The sequence below is a fragment of the Mustela nivalis genome, assembly GCF_964662115.1.
Source record: "Mustela nivalis genome assembly, chromosome: 18".
Lineage (NCBI taxonomy): Eukaryota > Metazoa > Chordata > Mammalia > Carnivora > Mustelidae > Mustela > Mustela nivalis.
Window position 1 is genome coordinate 41065289 of NC_139037.1, and position 14715 is coordinate 41080003.

The window sequence follows — 14715 nt, forward strand, 5'->3', positions numbered from 1 at the left end:
CTTGCTGTGAACACTCCTTCACTTGTGGTTCTGCAACACTTGTGGGTCACAGGATTCTTTTCTCAAAAGCCTCAGTGAGACAAGTTTTAGAGTATAAGATAGGGATGCCTGGGTGGCTCATTCAGTTAAGTGTCTGTCTTTGGCTCAGGTCATGACCCCATGGTCCTGGGATCAAGCCCCACTTTGGGCTCTCTGCTAAGCAAGGGAGTCTGCTTATCTCTCTCCCTCTGCCCCTCCCTGCTGCTCATGCTCTCACTCTGATAAGTCTTTTTTTTTTTTTTTTTTTTTTTTTAAGAAAAATGTATAAAATCATTTAATGTAATATTGTAAAATTGAGGGGCACCTGGGTGGCTCAGTGGGTTAAGCTGCTGCCTTCAGCTCAGGTCATGATCTCAGGGTCCTGGGATCGAGTCCCGCATCGGGCTCTCTGCTCGGCAGGGAGCCTGCTTCCCCCTCTCACTCTGCCTGCCTCTCTGCCTACTTGTGATCTCTCTCTGTCAAATAAATAAATAAAAAATCTTAAAAAAAAAAAAAATATTGTAAAATTGAACAGTAGGCTTTCCAAAAAACTTATGAGTTGTTTTATAAGTAAATTCCTGTATAAGGTGATAAATGATCACAAAATGTTTTCTCATAGGCCAGAACTTCTACAAACCACCATGATTCCTGTTGTAATCAATGGGAACATTGCACTGTTTGTCTTCGTGGTAGAGTCAGCTTTGGAATTAATGGCTGGAAATGGCGATACACATTTGTAATTCCATACTTTAGATAACCATAAACTTGGGGAATTTACTAATAAATGGTCCCTGAAGCATTTGGTGCACAATAACCAGTGTGTTATAAGCACTCACCAGTTCACCAGTGTTTGGAGCCTGTGAGATGCACTGGTGGGTAGTAACATTTGCCACATACTTGGAATTTTTTTTCCATGAAATGAACATAAATCTTCTTAAGCAAAACATCCCATACAGTATCATGGGACAAGAGAGCACCTTGAGCAGAGATTTACAGCAAACAGAGAGACAAAAGGTGATGGGAGCCTGTGATACTACATTCTTCTGTTCATGCTGTGACCAGGCTCTGACCTCAAAAAAAGGGAAAATGGAATTTGTGAGTGCACAACTCAAATAACCAGAAGCTTCCAAAAGATCTTTCAAATGACCAGAAATGAATATGGCGACTTTGTTATTATCTGAAGGGTGTATTTGTTGCTGGCCTTTGAATACTGATGCATGATTTTCCCAAGCCCCCTAGGGTATTGAAGGACTTCACCTGTCTAACTTTCTGGTTCTTTACTTCCTTCATAATGGAAATGCAATGGAGATAGTACTTATAAAAGTACCACTTCAGACATCTCTTCAGAAAGTACTAAAAATTGTAGGTTACAGCCTCTGGAAATAATGGCTTAAGTGTCAGTATAATCTTGGGGTTGTCATTATTGGGAAAAACCTGCGTCCTACCTGCATACAACATGATCTTTGATAATATTCCTGGGACATCTTGCCCAGGCAACAGTTTTTGGAAAATTTACTTAAAGCTTACTGCACCAGGTAGAAATACAGATAAAGTTCCGTTGGTTGGTTGGTTGGTTGGTTGGTTGGTTGTTGGGGGTTTTAGGGTTGTTTTTTTTGTTTTTTTTTTTTTTGTTGTTGTTGTTGTTGTTTTTTCCCAGTGTTTCTCTACTAGCCTAGTGACCCAGCCCACTTAAAATAACCAGTTTTAAACTCTGGTCTAATAAACAGATGAATTCAGATTTGTGCTAAGGATTTAAATTGATAGAAATAAAACTGGAGAATTTTTTTTTCTTTTTGTTTTTTTTGAGGGTCTAGATTATTTTGAAATCCCCAGAGGATAGGGTAGTTTCTTATCTTTTGGTTACGTTTTAGGTCGTTCAAGCCCTCAGTTAGACCCTTTGAGAAAAAGCCCAACCATGGAACAAGCAGTACAGACCGCCTCGGCCCACTTACCTGCTCCAGCACCTGTTGGGAGAAGGAGCCCTGTATCAACCAGGCCTTTACCATCTACCAGCCAAAAAGCAATAGAGAATCAAGAGCACAGGCGAGGTAGAACTTTAGCTATTTACTATTCATTGATTGACTGATCAACATTTTCCATTCACCTTATTTTTCATTAAAAAGATTTACTGTATGTGAATGATCCTAGAAGGTTTAAACTGAACTTGATAGAATGTTCAGTCTTTCCAACTTGACTCAAAGTAGTGATGGTGGTGGGGGTATAGATTTTTTGCTTTTATTTTGGGTTCCTTTGTTTTTCCCATTTTGAACTTAAAGTTTTTAATTTTGTGTCCTGAGCTCATTCCTGACTGTATGTCTTTTATAGCTGAAGTACACAAAGTTTCAAGACCAGAAAATGAGCAACTCAGAAATGATAGCAAGAGACAAATAGGTAAGTTACTTGAATCTGAAAGCCATATTCTGTGCTTCTCAATTAAAAAGAAAATTTGATGCATAATTACTATTAAAAAATGAAAGCCTGGGGCACCTGGGTGCCTCAGTGGTTTTAGGCCTCTCTGCCTTCAGTTCATGTCGTGATCTCAGGGTCCTGGGATTGCAGCCCGCATCAAGCTCTCTGCTCAGCAGGAAGCCTGTTTCCCCCTCTCTCTGCCTGCTGCTCTGCCTCCTTGTGATCTCTCTCTCTCTCTCTCTCTGTGTCAGATAAATAAATAAAATTTAAACAAAAAAGAAAGAAAGCCTGCGGGGTTATTTGGGTGACTCAGTGGGTTGAGCGTTCAGCTCTTGATTTCAGCTTAGCTCATGATCTTAGGGATTGTGGAGTCAAGCCCCATATCAGGCTCTGTGCTCAGCAGGGAGTCTACCTAAGATTTTCGCTCTCCCTCTCTCTCAAATAAATAAATTAAAAAAAAAAAAATGGGGACAGTGGCTGGCTCAGTGGGTTAAGCCTCTGCCTTCGACTTGGGTCATGATCTCAGGGTTCTGGGATCGAGTCCCGCATCGGGCTCTCTGCTCAGCAGGGAGTCTGCTTCCCCTCTCTCTCTGCCTGTCTCTCTGTCTACTTGTGAGCTAGCTCGCTCTCTGTCAAATAAATAAATAAAATCTTTAAAAAAAAAAAAAAAGGCAAAATGAAAGCTTGGAGTTTCACTGGGGAATAGCACTGGGGAGTCATCCTGGGAGTAGCGCTGGGGAGTTTCATTGTTGTAGCAGAGCATTTCTTTATCTTAATTATGGTAGTAGTGGTACAGATGTATACATGTAGCAAAATGTTATAGAACTATATATAAAGAAATACTAGAAAATTAATATCTCCCAAACTGTTGAAATCTGGGGCGCCTGGGTGACTAGTGGGTTAAAGCCTCTGCCTTTGGCTCCAGTCATGATCCTGGGGTCCTGAGATCAAGCCCTGCATTGGGCTCTCTGCAGAGCAGGAAGCGTGCTTCCTCCTCTCTCTCTGCCTGCCCCTCTGTTTACTTGTGATCGCTGTCAAATAAATAAATAAAATCTTTAAAAAACAAACAAACAAACCTGAAATCTGAGTGAGGTTTATAGTATAGTTATATTGTGCTGGTGTCAGCTTCCTGGTTTTAGTAATGTACAGTAATTAAAATATTATTGTTAGAGGGGAAGCTAGATAATGGGCATATAGGACCACTCTGTACTATTTTTTCAATTTTTTTATCTAAATGTTTTAAAATAAAAGTTTTTTTAAAATCACCATTACATTTCTGGAATGAACTCTATTTGATGGGACACAGTTGTCTTTCAGTATATTGAATTTACCGGCCACCAAGATTTATACACTTACATTTGCATTGTTGAGTGATTTCCTCTTTAGTACTGTCTTTTGTGTTGTTTTATGTTTGTCAGTTTCAGGTTAACATTATAAAATTGTTTTCATTGTTTTCTGTGCTTTTAGGAGTGGATTTATCTGTACCTTGAAGGTTTGAGGTGTTCTCATTATAATTATTTAAGCCCTGAGCTTTTTGTCCTTTAAGTAATTGTTCAAGAACTTTTATTTTCTTTCATGATTATTGAGTTAATAAAACTGTACACTTTGTGTTTTGTAATCTATAACATTTATCCCCAGATGCATTTATCAAAACATCTTACCAAAGATAAACTTATGATTTAAAATGTCCAAATTAAAAAATAAAGGCAAGGTGTAATTACCTTGTTTAGGTAATTAGAAAGTGATCTTTCACTTAATTTCAGAAAATGAATACTGAATTTCTCCTGTACATTGCTGTGTATGTTTTTATATGTGCTACATGCCATGGAATTTGGGGGTTTTGGTTTGATTTCCTATATTTCACTTTTTGTATTATGGAGAAGAGAAAACTTCTCTCTTAAAATAAGATAATTTGTCAAAAAATAATAATAAGATAATTGTCATACTACCATCATTTAACGTATAAAGTAATAAGTAAAGTACCTTTCAGTGCACTTCAAAATTCATCCCCCAGAGGTTCATTAACAGAACAGTGACTATTCTTTCAGACTTTTTTTCCTGAACGATTTTACAAACATAATATACACTTAAACTTTTTTTTTTTTTTTTTTTTTTTAAGACGGAAAGATTGTGCTATATTTACTTCCTGGCTTGTGGCTAGGGTGTTTTTAATAGTGAAGTTGAATGTTTAAAACATCCTGCTTACCTAGTTTTAAGTGTCTGGATATGCTGCTATGGGTTTTTCAAACGTGGGCAGTTTGCAAAACTTCAGCAAACACTGAACATAACCTGTTACCGTGTAGTCACTTTCTGATCTTTGTCACTGTGTATTAAACATTTCACTTAAGTATAATCACTGAATTTATATTCCTTTGTGCTCTGTTTCTGTTAACAGAACATGTACCACTCTTCCATATTCCTCTTTTTTTTTCTTAACACTTCCTCTTGTGTTGGATAATTGGGTTCTCAAGTTTTTATTGTAATTTATGCTATTTTGGTATTGCTTTATCATATTTCATAAATCTTGTTAGCACATTTGACAAGGAATAGATACAGGCAGACTTGAATAGTATGAAGTCATTTAGAGGGAGACAAGAAAGATGAAAGAGGAAGTGGTTGAGACCTAGTGATGCTTTTGTGTGTCTATCTGTGATACTTGTGCTTATTAGTGTTCATTTATTTTTTTATTCCAAATCTTGGTTCCTGTGATCCTTTCATAGAAAACTTCCTAAATTTTGAGAACCCACTGTATGTTCAGCACTTTGCAGGAATTAGAACTGTAAGCAGAGCAGAGCCCTTTCCTTAAGGAGTATGACAGTAATTTACTGTAGAAGTCTTCAAAACAGTTTGGTTATGCACTCTGAAAAACATGTATGCGTTTGGGCCCCGTAAGTATAAATTTCATGTGTGCTGTTCTCAGTTCACAGTGTATTAGGTTAGTGAAATTTTATTTCTTTTTCCTTTTTAGAAAAAAATTTTTTAAGGATTTGTTTATTTAGAGAGAAAGCTCATGTGTGAGTGTGGGGGAAGGACAGGGAGATGTTAAAGCAGACTCCCTGCAGAGCGTGGAGCCTGACGTGGGGCTTGATCTCACAACCCATGAGATCATAACCTGAGCCAAAACCCAAGAGTCAGATACTTGACCAACTGAGCCTCCCAGGCACTCCATTTCATTTTTAGAAAAACTACTAATGTAGTAATGTGTATAGAGACTTTTAAAAAGCATTTTTGTTATTGTCCATTTAATAAGACCATAGTAATAGCTTCTGTCTTAAACCAGTTTATTCTTTCTTTATTGACATAGTTCCAGGTGCTCCTTCAGCTCCAAGGAGAGGGCGTGGGGGTCATCGAGGTGGCAGGGGACGATTTGGTATTCGACGAGATGGTCCAATGAAATTTGAGAAAGACTTTGACTTTGAAAGTGCAAATGCACAATTTAACAAGGAGGAAATAGACAGAGAATTTCATAATAAACTTAAGTTGAAAGGTGAGTTTATTTTTCTACTCAGAAAATATTCTTATTTGGCTTATGAATTGTGGATGTTTAATATAAATCTTGACTTTCTGGTATGTGCTTGTTTTTCATTAGAAGATAAACTTGAGAAGCAGGAGAAGCCTGTAAATGGTGAAGATAAAGGAGACTCAGGAGTTGATACCCAAAACAGTGAAGGAAATGCAGATGAAGAAGATCCTCTTGGCCCTAATTGCTACTATGACAAAACCAAATCCTTCTTTGATAATATTTCTTGTGATGATAATAGGTACTGTCTTTTAAGCTTCTCTTATGCTCTTAGGAGGTTGAAGTATCAAATGATTTCCTATAAATTCACTAAGTTTAATGTATACTTAAAAATATCTAAGGACTACAATTATTTAGTGTTTTGTTTTGCCAGAAGAAAATACTCTGTACTTAAATTTTCAATGATATTACTCCTCGTGAAGAAGAAATAACCATATACTTTTGTTTAGAAATGCATTCACATTTGAAAATTAGTGATTAAACCAAAAGCATTCATCTAGCATCTTAAGTAAGGCCTTTACTTACTCCTCTACACTGTAGTTCAAATGAAGCCATGGCCAAAAATGCTAATGTTACTCTGAAGTTTGCTAATATAGTAAAAGTTGGCCATATTGTAGCAAATGTGGTTCCAGAAAATTGTCTGCTTAATTAAAGGAGCCAGCATAGCAAGAGTTCTAGAGTTTTTGCTACCCATCCCAAATTTTCCTTCTCCGAATGGTAGTTTGGTGCCACCTGGTGGCAGTTGTCTACTTCAGTGTAAACATGGGGAGGGTGATGATCTGATCTTAGTCCTGGGATTGTACAGCCATAGGACAGCAGCAGTAGCTTCTGACATCAGGTCCAGGGACTGGGCTAGGAGGATACTAGAAACTTTAACTTTCCTAGCACACTGGGACCTACTTTCCTTCTCCTAGCTTCCTGAGACAGTTCCCTTTCCTGGTTTAGTCCTCCTCTCTCACACTGGGGCTGAGGGGAGGTACAGTCATTTGCCAAGCCTACTGTATTTGAATTCCCATTATATTGGAGGCTGTTATGTTTGTTTCATCAGCTATATTTGAAAGAAACTAGTACTGGTCATATTTTCACGTGATGTTTAGCAATAGTATGGGAACATCCTGCCATGGACAGTTTGTGACGACTTAGATAAGGTGCTTATTTTTATTTGCTCTTGAGGATTTATTTATTCTTAATTTGGAAATTAGTGCGCCGCATAATTTTCTTGGAAAATGTTCTTAAACCCAATACACTAGAGACTATTTGTTCTTATAACAGAGAACGGAGACCAACCTGGGCTGAAGAAAGAAGATTAAATGCTGAGACATTTGGAATCCCACTTCGTCCAAACCGTGGCCGTGGCGGGTACAGAGGCAGAGGAGGTCTTGGTTTCCGTGGTGGCCGAGGGCGTGGTGGTGGCAGAGGTGGTACCTTCACCACCCCTCGAGGCTTTCGTGGTGGATTCAGAGGAGGTCGTGGGGGCAGGGAGTTTGCAGATTTTGAATACAGGGTAAGTATTACATGGTTTGGGGTTAGCATGCAGTTTTATGAAATTCAAAATGGTTTACTTTTATTTATTTTGCATGAATATTTTTAAGCCATTTGTATAACTTCCAATTTGTTTAGTAGTCGGGATTAAGTTGTTTATATAATTTTAAGGAGCAGTAACTTCTTGGCTAGTGGGTCCAAAGTTTTTAACTGCTTTCTTTTCAATTGGAGGAAGTAAGAGATGGAACTACAAGATAGGGGTGGGAGGGGCCTTTTTTTTTTTTTTAATATAAAACCATGGTTTTAGATTTCATGAACTAGTAAAATTATCCCCCCCCAAAATATTAGAAAGTGATATAGGGTTTTTTCTCTTTTTTGGGGGGGAGGTCATGGGGGATTATTAAAGAAATACCCAAAAAGACTATATCATATCACCTTTATTTTATACTACAAAGTGTGTAAAGAGTCAAGGAAGGACATTCTCCAAACTGGAAAGCATCCATAGCAGCCAACATTTATATCGTATTTTGCATGTGTTAGACATCGTTCTAAATGTTTTTCACATATTAACTCACTTAAATCTCACATGAACTCTTTAAAGATAGTTCTTACCACTATTTTACAAAAGAAGAAATAGGTATAGAGATATTAAATACCTTGTTCGAGGTCAGCTAGTAAGTGATGCTGTACACTCATGAGCCTCGTAAGTTTGTTCCTGAGTCCGTGCTCTTAATTTAGTTTTATGGAAAATTCAACTGCATTTTCCCTGGTTTTCTTCTTTTACCTTGATTTTGAAAATATTGTGATATATTGGCATTTGAGAACTGCTGCTAGAAAACTATGTAGCTCTGTATAGTATGTTTATATGTATAGTTAATTTACTAAAAGAAGTCTGTAGATGAAGTCAGAGTCACTCTCCTAGTTTATTGATTTTTAGGTTCAGCAGAGAGGAAGGTTATGTAATCACAGAATAGATCAAAATCCCCTTGTAAAGAGATCTACTAGGAATTACAAAGGGCAGCTGGAAACAAAAAGACCTTCTGGCAGGAATTTTATTGTCCATTATTTGAAACTGCCCATTGTTGAGATCCCCCTTGAAGAATCGATGTTAGTGGCTTTGGGTTCTGGTCTGTTAATTCTGACACCTCTGATATTATATCATCTGACACTGAAAATTAGCTTCAAGTCACTAGCTCAGGCTGTCCAGCCATGGTGGCCTGGTACAGCTACAGGACTTAAAACTTGCAAAATTTCCATTCTAGCTGGGAGACTATGTCTTAGGAGTTACAGAATGCCCACTGCTTGTCACTGTTATTCTTAGTACTGCCCTTGCCAGTGGTCAGTAGCCTTTTCACAGATTTTTGCCCTTAACCCTCCTGAAGTATTTGACACAGATAACCACCCACTAGCCCTTCTAGTTTTTAAAAATACTGTTATTTTTAGGGCATTTTTGTCTTTTTCTTCTTAAAAATAACACGTGTTCCAGGGCACCCGCTGGCTCACTTGGTAGAGCATGCAACTCTTGATCTTGGGGTTGTAACTTTGAGTTCCATGTTGGGTGTAGAGATTACTAAAAAATAAATTTTTTTAATATAAGGTCTTTAAGAATAATATAACAACATATGTTCCTCAACACAGCCTGTAAACACTTCATGATATGCTTCTCAATTCAGAAGTCTTGTACTGGCTCTTTTCCTTTTTGCCATTGGGACTCCCCTTTTCTTTACTCACTCTGCTGCAGATATGTGGATCACCTTCTTGCTCTTGTTCAGTGCCAAGCTTATTCTTATCTCAGGACCTTTTCACCCATTCCTTCTGCCTAGAATGCTCAGTTTGCTCCTTAAAAGCTTTCATGCTCCGGATGCCTAAGTGGCTCAGTCGGTTAAGCATCTGCCTTTAGCACTGGTCATGATCCCAGAGTCCACGGGTCCAACTCCTGCATTGGGCGTCCCACTCCATGGGGGGTCTGCTTCTCCCTCTGACCCTTCCCCCTCTCGTGTTTTCTCTCTCTCTCTCTCTCTCTAACTAAATAAATAAAATCTTTAAAAAAATAAAAGCTTTTATGCTCATGTTTGTGATTGCTCTTCTGCCCCCTTCTTTCTTGACCTTACCTCTCTCCCCTCCCCTTTCTTTCCTCCTCCTCTTGTGAACTTGTTGATACATAGCTTTTAAGGTTCCAGTTTTTAGCTGGGACCTTATGTGCTTCTACCTGCATCTCTCCATCTTTATCTGCTTTATGTCCTTTGACCTTCTTTAAAATGACCTTACCATCTTCTTGGCTTCCCCCCACCCAGCACCCTCACTAGCTGACAGTGTGGTATAGCCCCTTTCCACACTACCGCATTTGTTCCTATTAGCTATCCCTTCCCGCTACCGTAATAACCCTCTGATTGGTCTGCAGACATTCGGTCTCTTTCCTTCACTTTAGGCAGATCAGCTATCTGTTGAAGAACCTGTGACAGCTCCTTGTTGAAGACCACATGGAGTCAACTTGTCTTGAGGAAAAGAATGTTTACTTTAAACTTGGATCCTGATGAGAATTCTAGTGGTTGTTGCCACTGTGACTTCAGTTGCCTCATTAAATCTTTCAGGCCCTCGGTTTTTACATTTTTGGAAGCAGAGTTACGCTTTTATCAAATACACATTTTTTTAAATGTTTTATTAACGTATAATCTATTATGAGTCCCAGGGGTACAGGTCTTTGTCAAATACACATTTTAAAGATCATTAAGGTCTCAGAGTTATAAAGCATCTGAGAAGTCAGAGCTCCTGGCCAAGCTGTGAGTCCTGAAGTATCCCTTTAGGGGCTGCCAGCTTACTTCTAAAAGCATCCATCCTACCCCAGGGGTAGTTCAATTAGTAGGATTCCACAGTGTAGGTGAAGATCTTTCCCCTTTTATCTTCATTCTTAGTTTCACTCTAGCCTTATAAACACACAGAATATACAGACTCCTCCATGATAATTCCTCAAATATTTGAAGCAGCAGCTGTCATCTCATCTCTGAGATTGGACAGTTATTTCTCATTATCTAAACGGTCATCAGTAAATCTTTAAATAACTGCTGTGTGCATAGTACACGCATTTATTAATTTAGACTTTTGTAGCTCTGTCTCTGTTCATCAAATTTGAGCCCCCAGTGAAATCCCGTCTCACACGTTGCAGAACTAGAATTCATCGTAGAAGTTGTCTGCATGAGTCTTTATCCACATTAGTGTATCCTTGACAAATAGTCCAGCCTCTGTTTGGGTGTTTCAAGGCATGATAGATTAACGGAGCCCTAGATGTTGCCTTGGTGGTAAGGTTCTAATGTGACATTGTACTGCCTGCTCTTCTTACTCTGTGCGGATCCCACTGCTATAATATCCAGCCCCGTTTCTCATTGTGCTTTAAGGTGTTTGGTTCAAGCAAGTTGACTCGTGGTCAGTGCTTATACACACTGTCCTTGATTCCAACTTTAACCTCATTTTGTTGACCAAATATAATGAAGTCTTCATGTATAGCATGCACTGTGCTGGATATTAATGGTAAGCAAGATGGGTGCAGTCCCAGCCTTGTTAGTGTTTTAGTCCAGTGGGGAGAGAGACACAGCTAAAGGTCAAGTTTCACATCTTTCACAGTCTTCTCCAAGGTTTGCTCTGTCCTTGGAAACTTCTCTTCCTGCACTGATTTCTTCCTTTTCTGACTCCTGTGGATCTGCTTTCATCGGTACACGTTTTAAATACACTCATGTTCCATATTTCATGTATTTTTGTTCCGCATTTCCAGCTGCATACAAGCCTCTTGACGTTAGTAAACGTGTATTTTACTTTTAATTTTCACCAGCAGACATGGAACCGTAGTGGGCTTAAAGTAAGTGCTCATCATGTTGATTAGTAATACACTACTTCAGCCTTGAGTAAGGTAGGAGGTCCATCAGTGTGATTAGTCCTTGTTTGTCCATTCCAAAGTTAAATGACCCTTACATCTGGCATGAGAGCCCTGACCTCCACATTCTCCACCTTCTAAATCATACCACCTGGCACCTTTAGAGGCGGAAATAGTGATTGATCACTATTAAATGAAGAAAATTCACCTTTAAGGATTAAACTCCTTTCTAAAACTACATCTGAATCTTCTCAGAGAAACGGAGGTTATTGGCATTTACAGCAGCCTTCATGTAATGCGTTGACTTTCTTCTTTGTGCTCTGTTGGCATGAATCGTTAGTTTTGAGGTGCGCATAAGCAAGTCTGGTTGTTGAATGAAAACATAGGCAAGGTAGGATTGTAGATTTTTAGAACTCCTTAAAAATACCAGCTGAACTCTAAACTCTCTCACCCTGCCCCCAGTATATAGTTAGGAAACCAGCAACCCAGAGAGGTTAACTCTCGTGATCTGGGTACAAACTAGTAAAGCCAAAACTTACTCTCTTTGACTTCTAGTCCAGTTTTCCTTGAGGATAATGTTAGAAGCATAAAATTGTGTTAATAAGGTTGGTCCTGTGGTACTTTGTGGGGGTGGGGGATGAGGAGATTAGTTTGGGTTTGTAGTAAGAATATAGTTAGCTCCTATTTTATATGCTGCTGCTGCTGCTGCTGCTGCTACAGAGGTTAAGTAAGCCACCATGGTAGGTGAGACAGATTACCTTCTGTTCGAGTCTGTTTCTTCAGATAGGGTCCAGAAACAAAGAGGTAACCCAAATGACTTAGCATGGTACTCTCTCTCCCTTTCCCCCTTTCATTTTCTCCTCTCTTTCCCTCTACTTCTCTGTATCCCTCTACCCCTCTCTCCTCTCTCCCTCTTTCTTTCTTTTTTTTACCTTTCAGAAAACCACAGCTTTTGGACCCTAAAATAGGTCTGGATTGATCGTACAACTTTCTGAAAGGTAAAAAAAATAAATAAATAAAGTTGGGGCATGTGAAGGTTCACTTTGGTGGGAGATTGTGGGGGTGGGATTATCTTCAGTTTATTCCTTTCTGCACCAATTTATACCATGCCATATGTATTCCAATTTAATGACAATGTGCAAGTGGTTTGGTGCTATATACACAGATAAAGTTAAGTCTTTAACATTGGAAATAATGTATTTCTAACAGTCAGGATGAGAATCAGCAGTAAAAATCAGGTATATGATAACAGTTAGTCCTGAGGAAAATAGTAGCCCCTGGCTCTGGTGTTATGTAAAGGCCTTTTGATTAGGTTTAGCCTCATTGGAAAGCTAAAGGCTCCTTGAGACTTTTGTTTTTTCCCGGTTACTTTTTAAAAATCACCCAGTCAACTCTGACTATCAGAACTTATTTTGAACTTAAAAGTTATCCTTTTAAAATGAATTTCTAAATCATTGCTTTCTCCTGGCATGAAACCTGGGAGAGAAATGTTATTTTACTGTCTGGATATTTTATTGCTCAGTAAAGACATCAGAGACTTCAGGATTTTATTAATCCTTTTCCAGAGTATGTTGTCAATTGTATTTGATAATTTTGACTGCTAAGTTGAAGGTTTAAGTTTGTCATTGTGTTTAAAAATTACTAAGATGCAAGCAAAGATAGTGAGGTATGCCTGTATCTTAGGGGCCTTCTCGCTAGAACCAGCCCACACCACACCACCACTGCTGTAACCTCTACTAACTAGAAAATACAGTTAACAAGTAATGAGCTACTGCTGGGTGTAGAAGGTGTAAAATGTTTCCTGGAAATTAGTGAAATGGATTTATACATGAAAGGGAAAAGAGGGCATATTTGAAAGTAATGAGAAATACACTTAAGTAAATTAGAAGTACTATTTCTAAACCAATAGTTTGAAACATGAGCTAATTTTTTTTTCCTTTTTAGAAAGACAACAAAGTTGCTGCATAGTCTACAAAGAAGTCTTTGAAAATAGGTGAATTTCTAGCTCTCCATGGTCCTGAGAATTGGTTTCAGTCTTTGAGAAGAATGAAGAAGTGAATTTGCTGTATATTTGTCACCAGCACTGGGTTTTTGTTTGTTTGTTTTTCTGCTTAATTTCAAAGATATAATGCAGTTACTTTTGAGGGGGGAAGGCTCATCTTAAAAAATGAGCATTAAATATATTTGGAATAGCAGAAGGTTAAGTAATTTCTTATGTATAGTTAAACTACAGCAGTACTTCAATGGGACTTAATAAGTATTTTTTCATCACTGAAAGGATTTTTCTTATCACTAAATTGTATTTGGCAATTATTGTAAGTTGCCTGCAGATAGGGCCGTGATACTGTGTTTTGAGCCACAGAAGGTTGTGTGTATGTATGTGTGCGTGCGCGTGTGTATGTGTCTATATCTTGCTCTCTTTCTTTCTTTTTGGAAATCCTGTAATATCCCTTTTGAGGTAGCTTATTTCGTCAATTAATTAGGGTGCTGGATGGTAGAGAATTTTGTCAGTCAACTATGTACACACAGTAAATACTGTTTCTTAGGCAAAGGTAACTTTTTTATATAGTTGTAAAATTCCATTATATTCCATTGCCAAAGAAACATTAAGAACTTTGTATAGCTGTATAAAAAGCAACTAATTTTTTAAAGAATAAACATTTTAAAGTCAGCAAACATACTGTGTCCTTGCAGAAGTTGATGTGCTGAGGAGCAGAGCTATGGGTGGTGGGTCTTTTTTCAAAGCTTTCCAGGCTTGAGAGTTTTGATTTTGATTTTTTTTTTTAATGTTTGGAACATAAATGAAGATTTGATACATTCTTCCATTATCTGAAAAGGATAAATTACTCATACTCATTGTAAGAACTTCATTTTATAACAAATGGCATATCACAGGATTTGTCCAAATAATAAATATTTTCAGTATATGAATGTAAATAATCATAGATAAGAATGTACTTAGCTGTATTTTCAAATAAGCACCCCCCCCCTTTTTTAAGACAATAAAACTGGGCATCGATTAACCTGTTCTTCCTGATATGCCTGGAATTTTGTTGTGATATCTTGATTCATTCCATTATATTTCAGGAGGATTCAGAGTGCTAGAAATTATTTTGGCAACCTATAAGATATCCTAACACTGGTCTTTGGGCCTGTGGCCCACAAATGACTCGGTAATAGAGTTCATTGCTAATTATAAATCACTAGTAAATCTTTTTGATATTTTAAGCTATAGTGGAAAAAAAATCTGGCCGCTTTTGTGTTTTTATGAAGGCCACGGAATAAAGGGATCCAAAGATTTAAATATTTTTATCTATTTTGATTTTTGTTAACTTTCTCTTAAGGTATTCAGTAGTGATAAAGATGTGGAAAACTGCACTGTAGGAGAATTGGAGTATTTAAAGATGGTTGATATTTTTAA

The 14715-nt window shown here is 37.9% G+C and overlaps 1 protein-coding gene across 3 annotated transcripts in view; it reads left to right on the forward strand.

The window, feature by feature from the left end:
• LSM14A (LSM14A mRNA processing body assembly factor) overlaps window positions 1-14323 on the forward strand; it is a 30248-nt gene extending 15925 nt beyond the window's left edge. The window contains exons 4-10 of one of the 3 annotated variants that reach the window (XM_082708646.1): window positions 1890-2066; window positions 2344-2409; window positions 5732-5914; window positions 6017-6188; window positions 7220-7451; window positions 12234-12292; window positions 13239-14323. In XM_082708646.1, coding sequence (XP_082564772.1) covers window positions 1890-2066; window positions 2344-2409; window positions 5732-5914; window positions 6017-6188; window positions 7220-7451; window positions 12234-12257 — 854 coding nt within the window. In that variant the 3' untranslated portion in view covers window positions 12258-12292; window positions 13239-14323. The remainder of the gene's footprint in view (window positions 1-1889; window positions 2067-2343; window positions 2410-5731; window positions 5915-6016; window positions 6189-7219; window positions 7452-12233; window positions 12293-13238) is intronic. The other 2 variants (XM_082708647.1, XM_082708648.1) reach the window with 2 other exon arrangements.
• The last annotated feature ends 392 nt before the right edge of the window (window positions 14324-14715 follow it).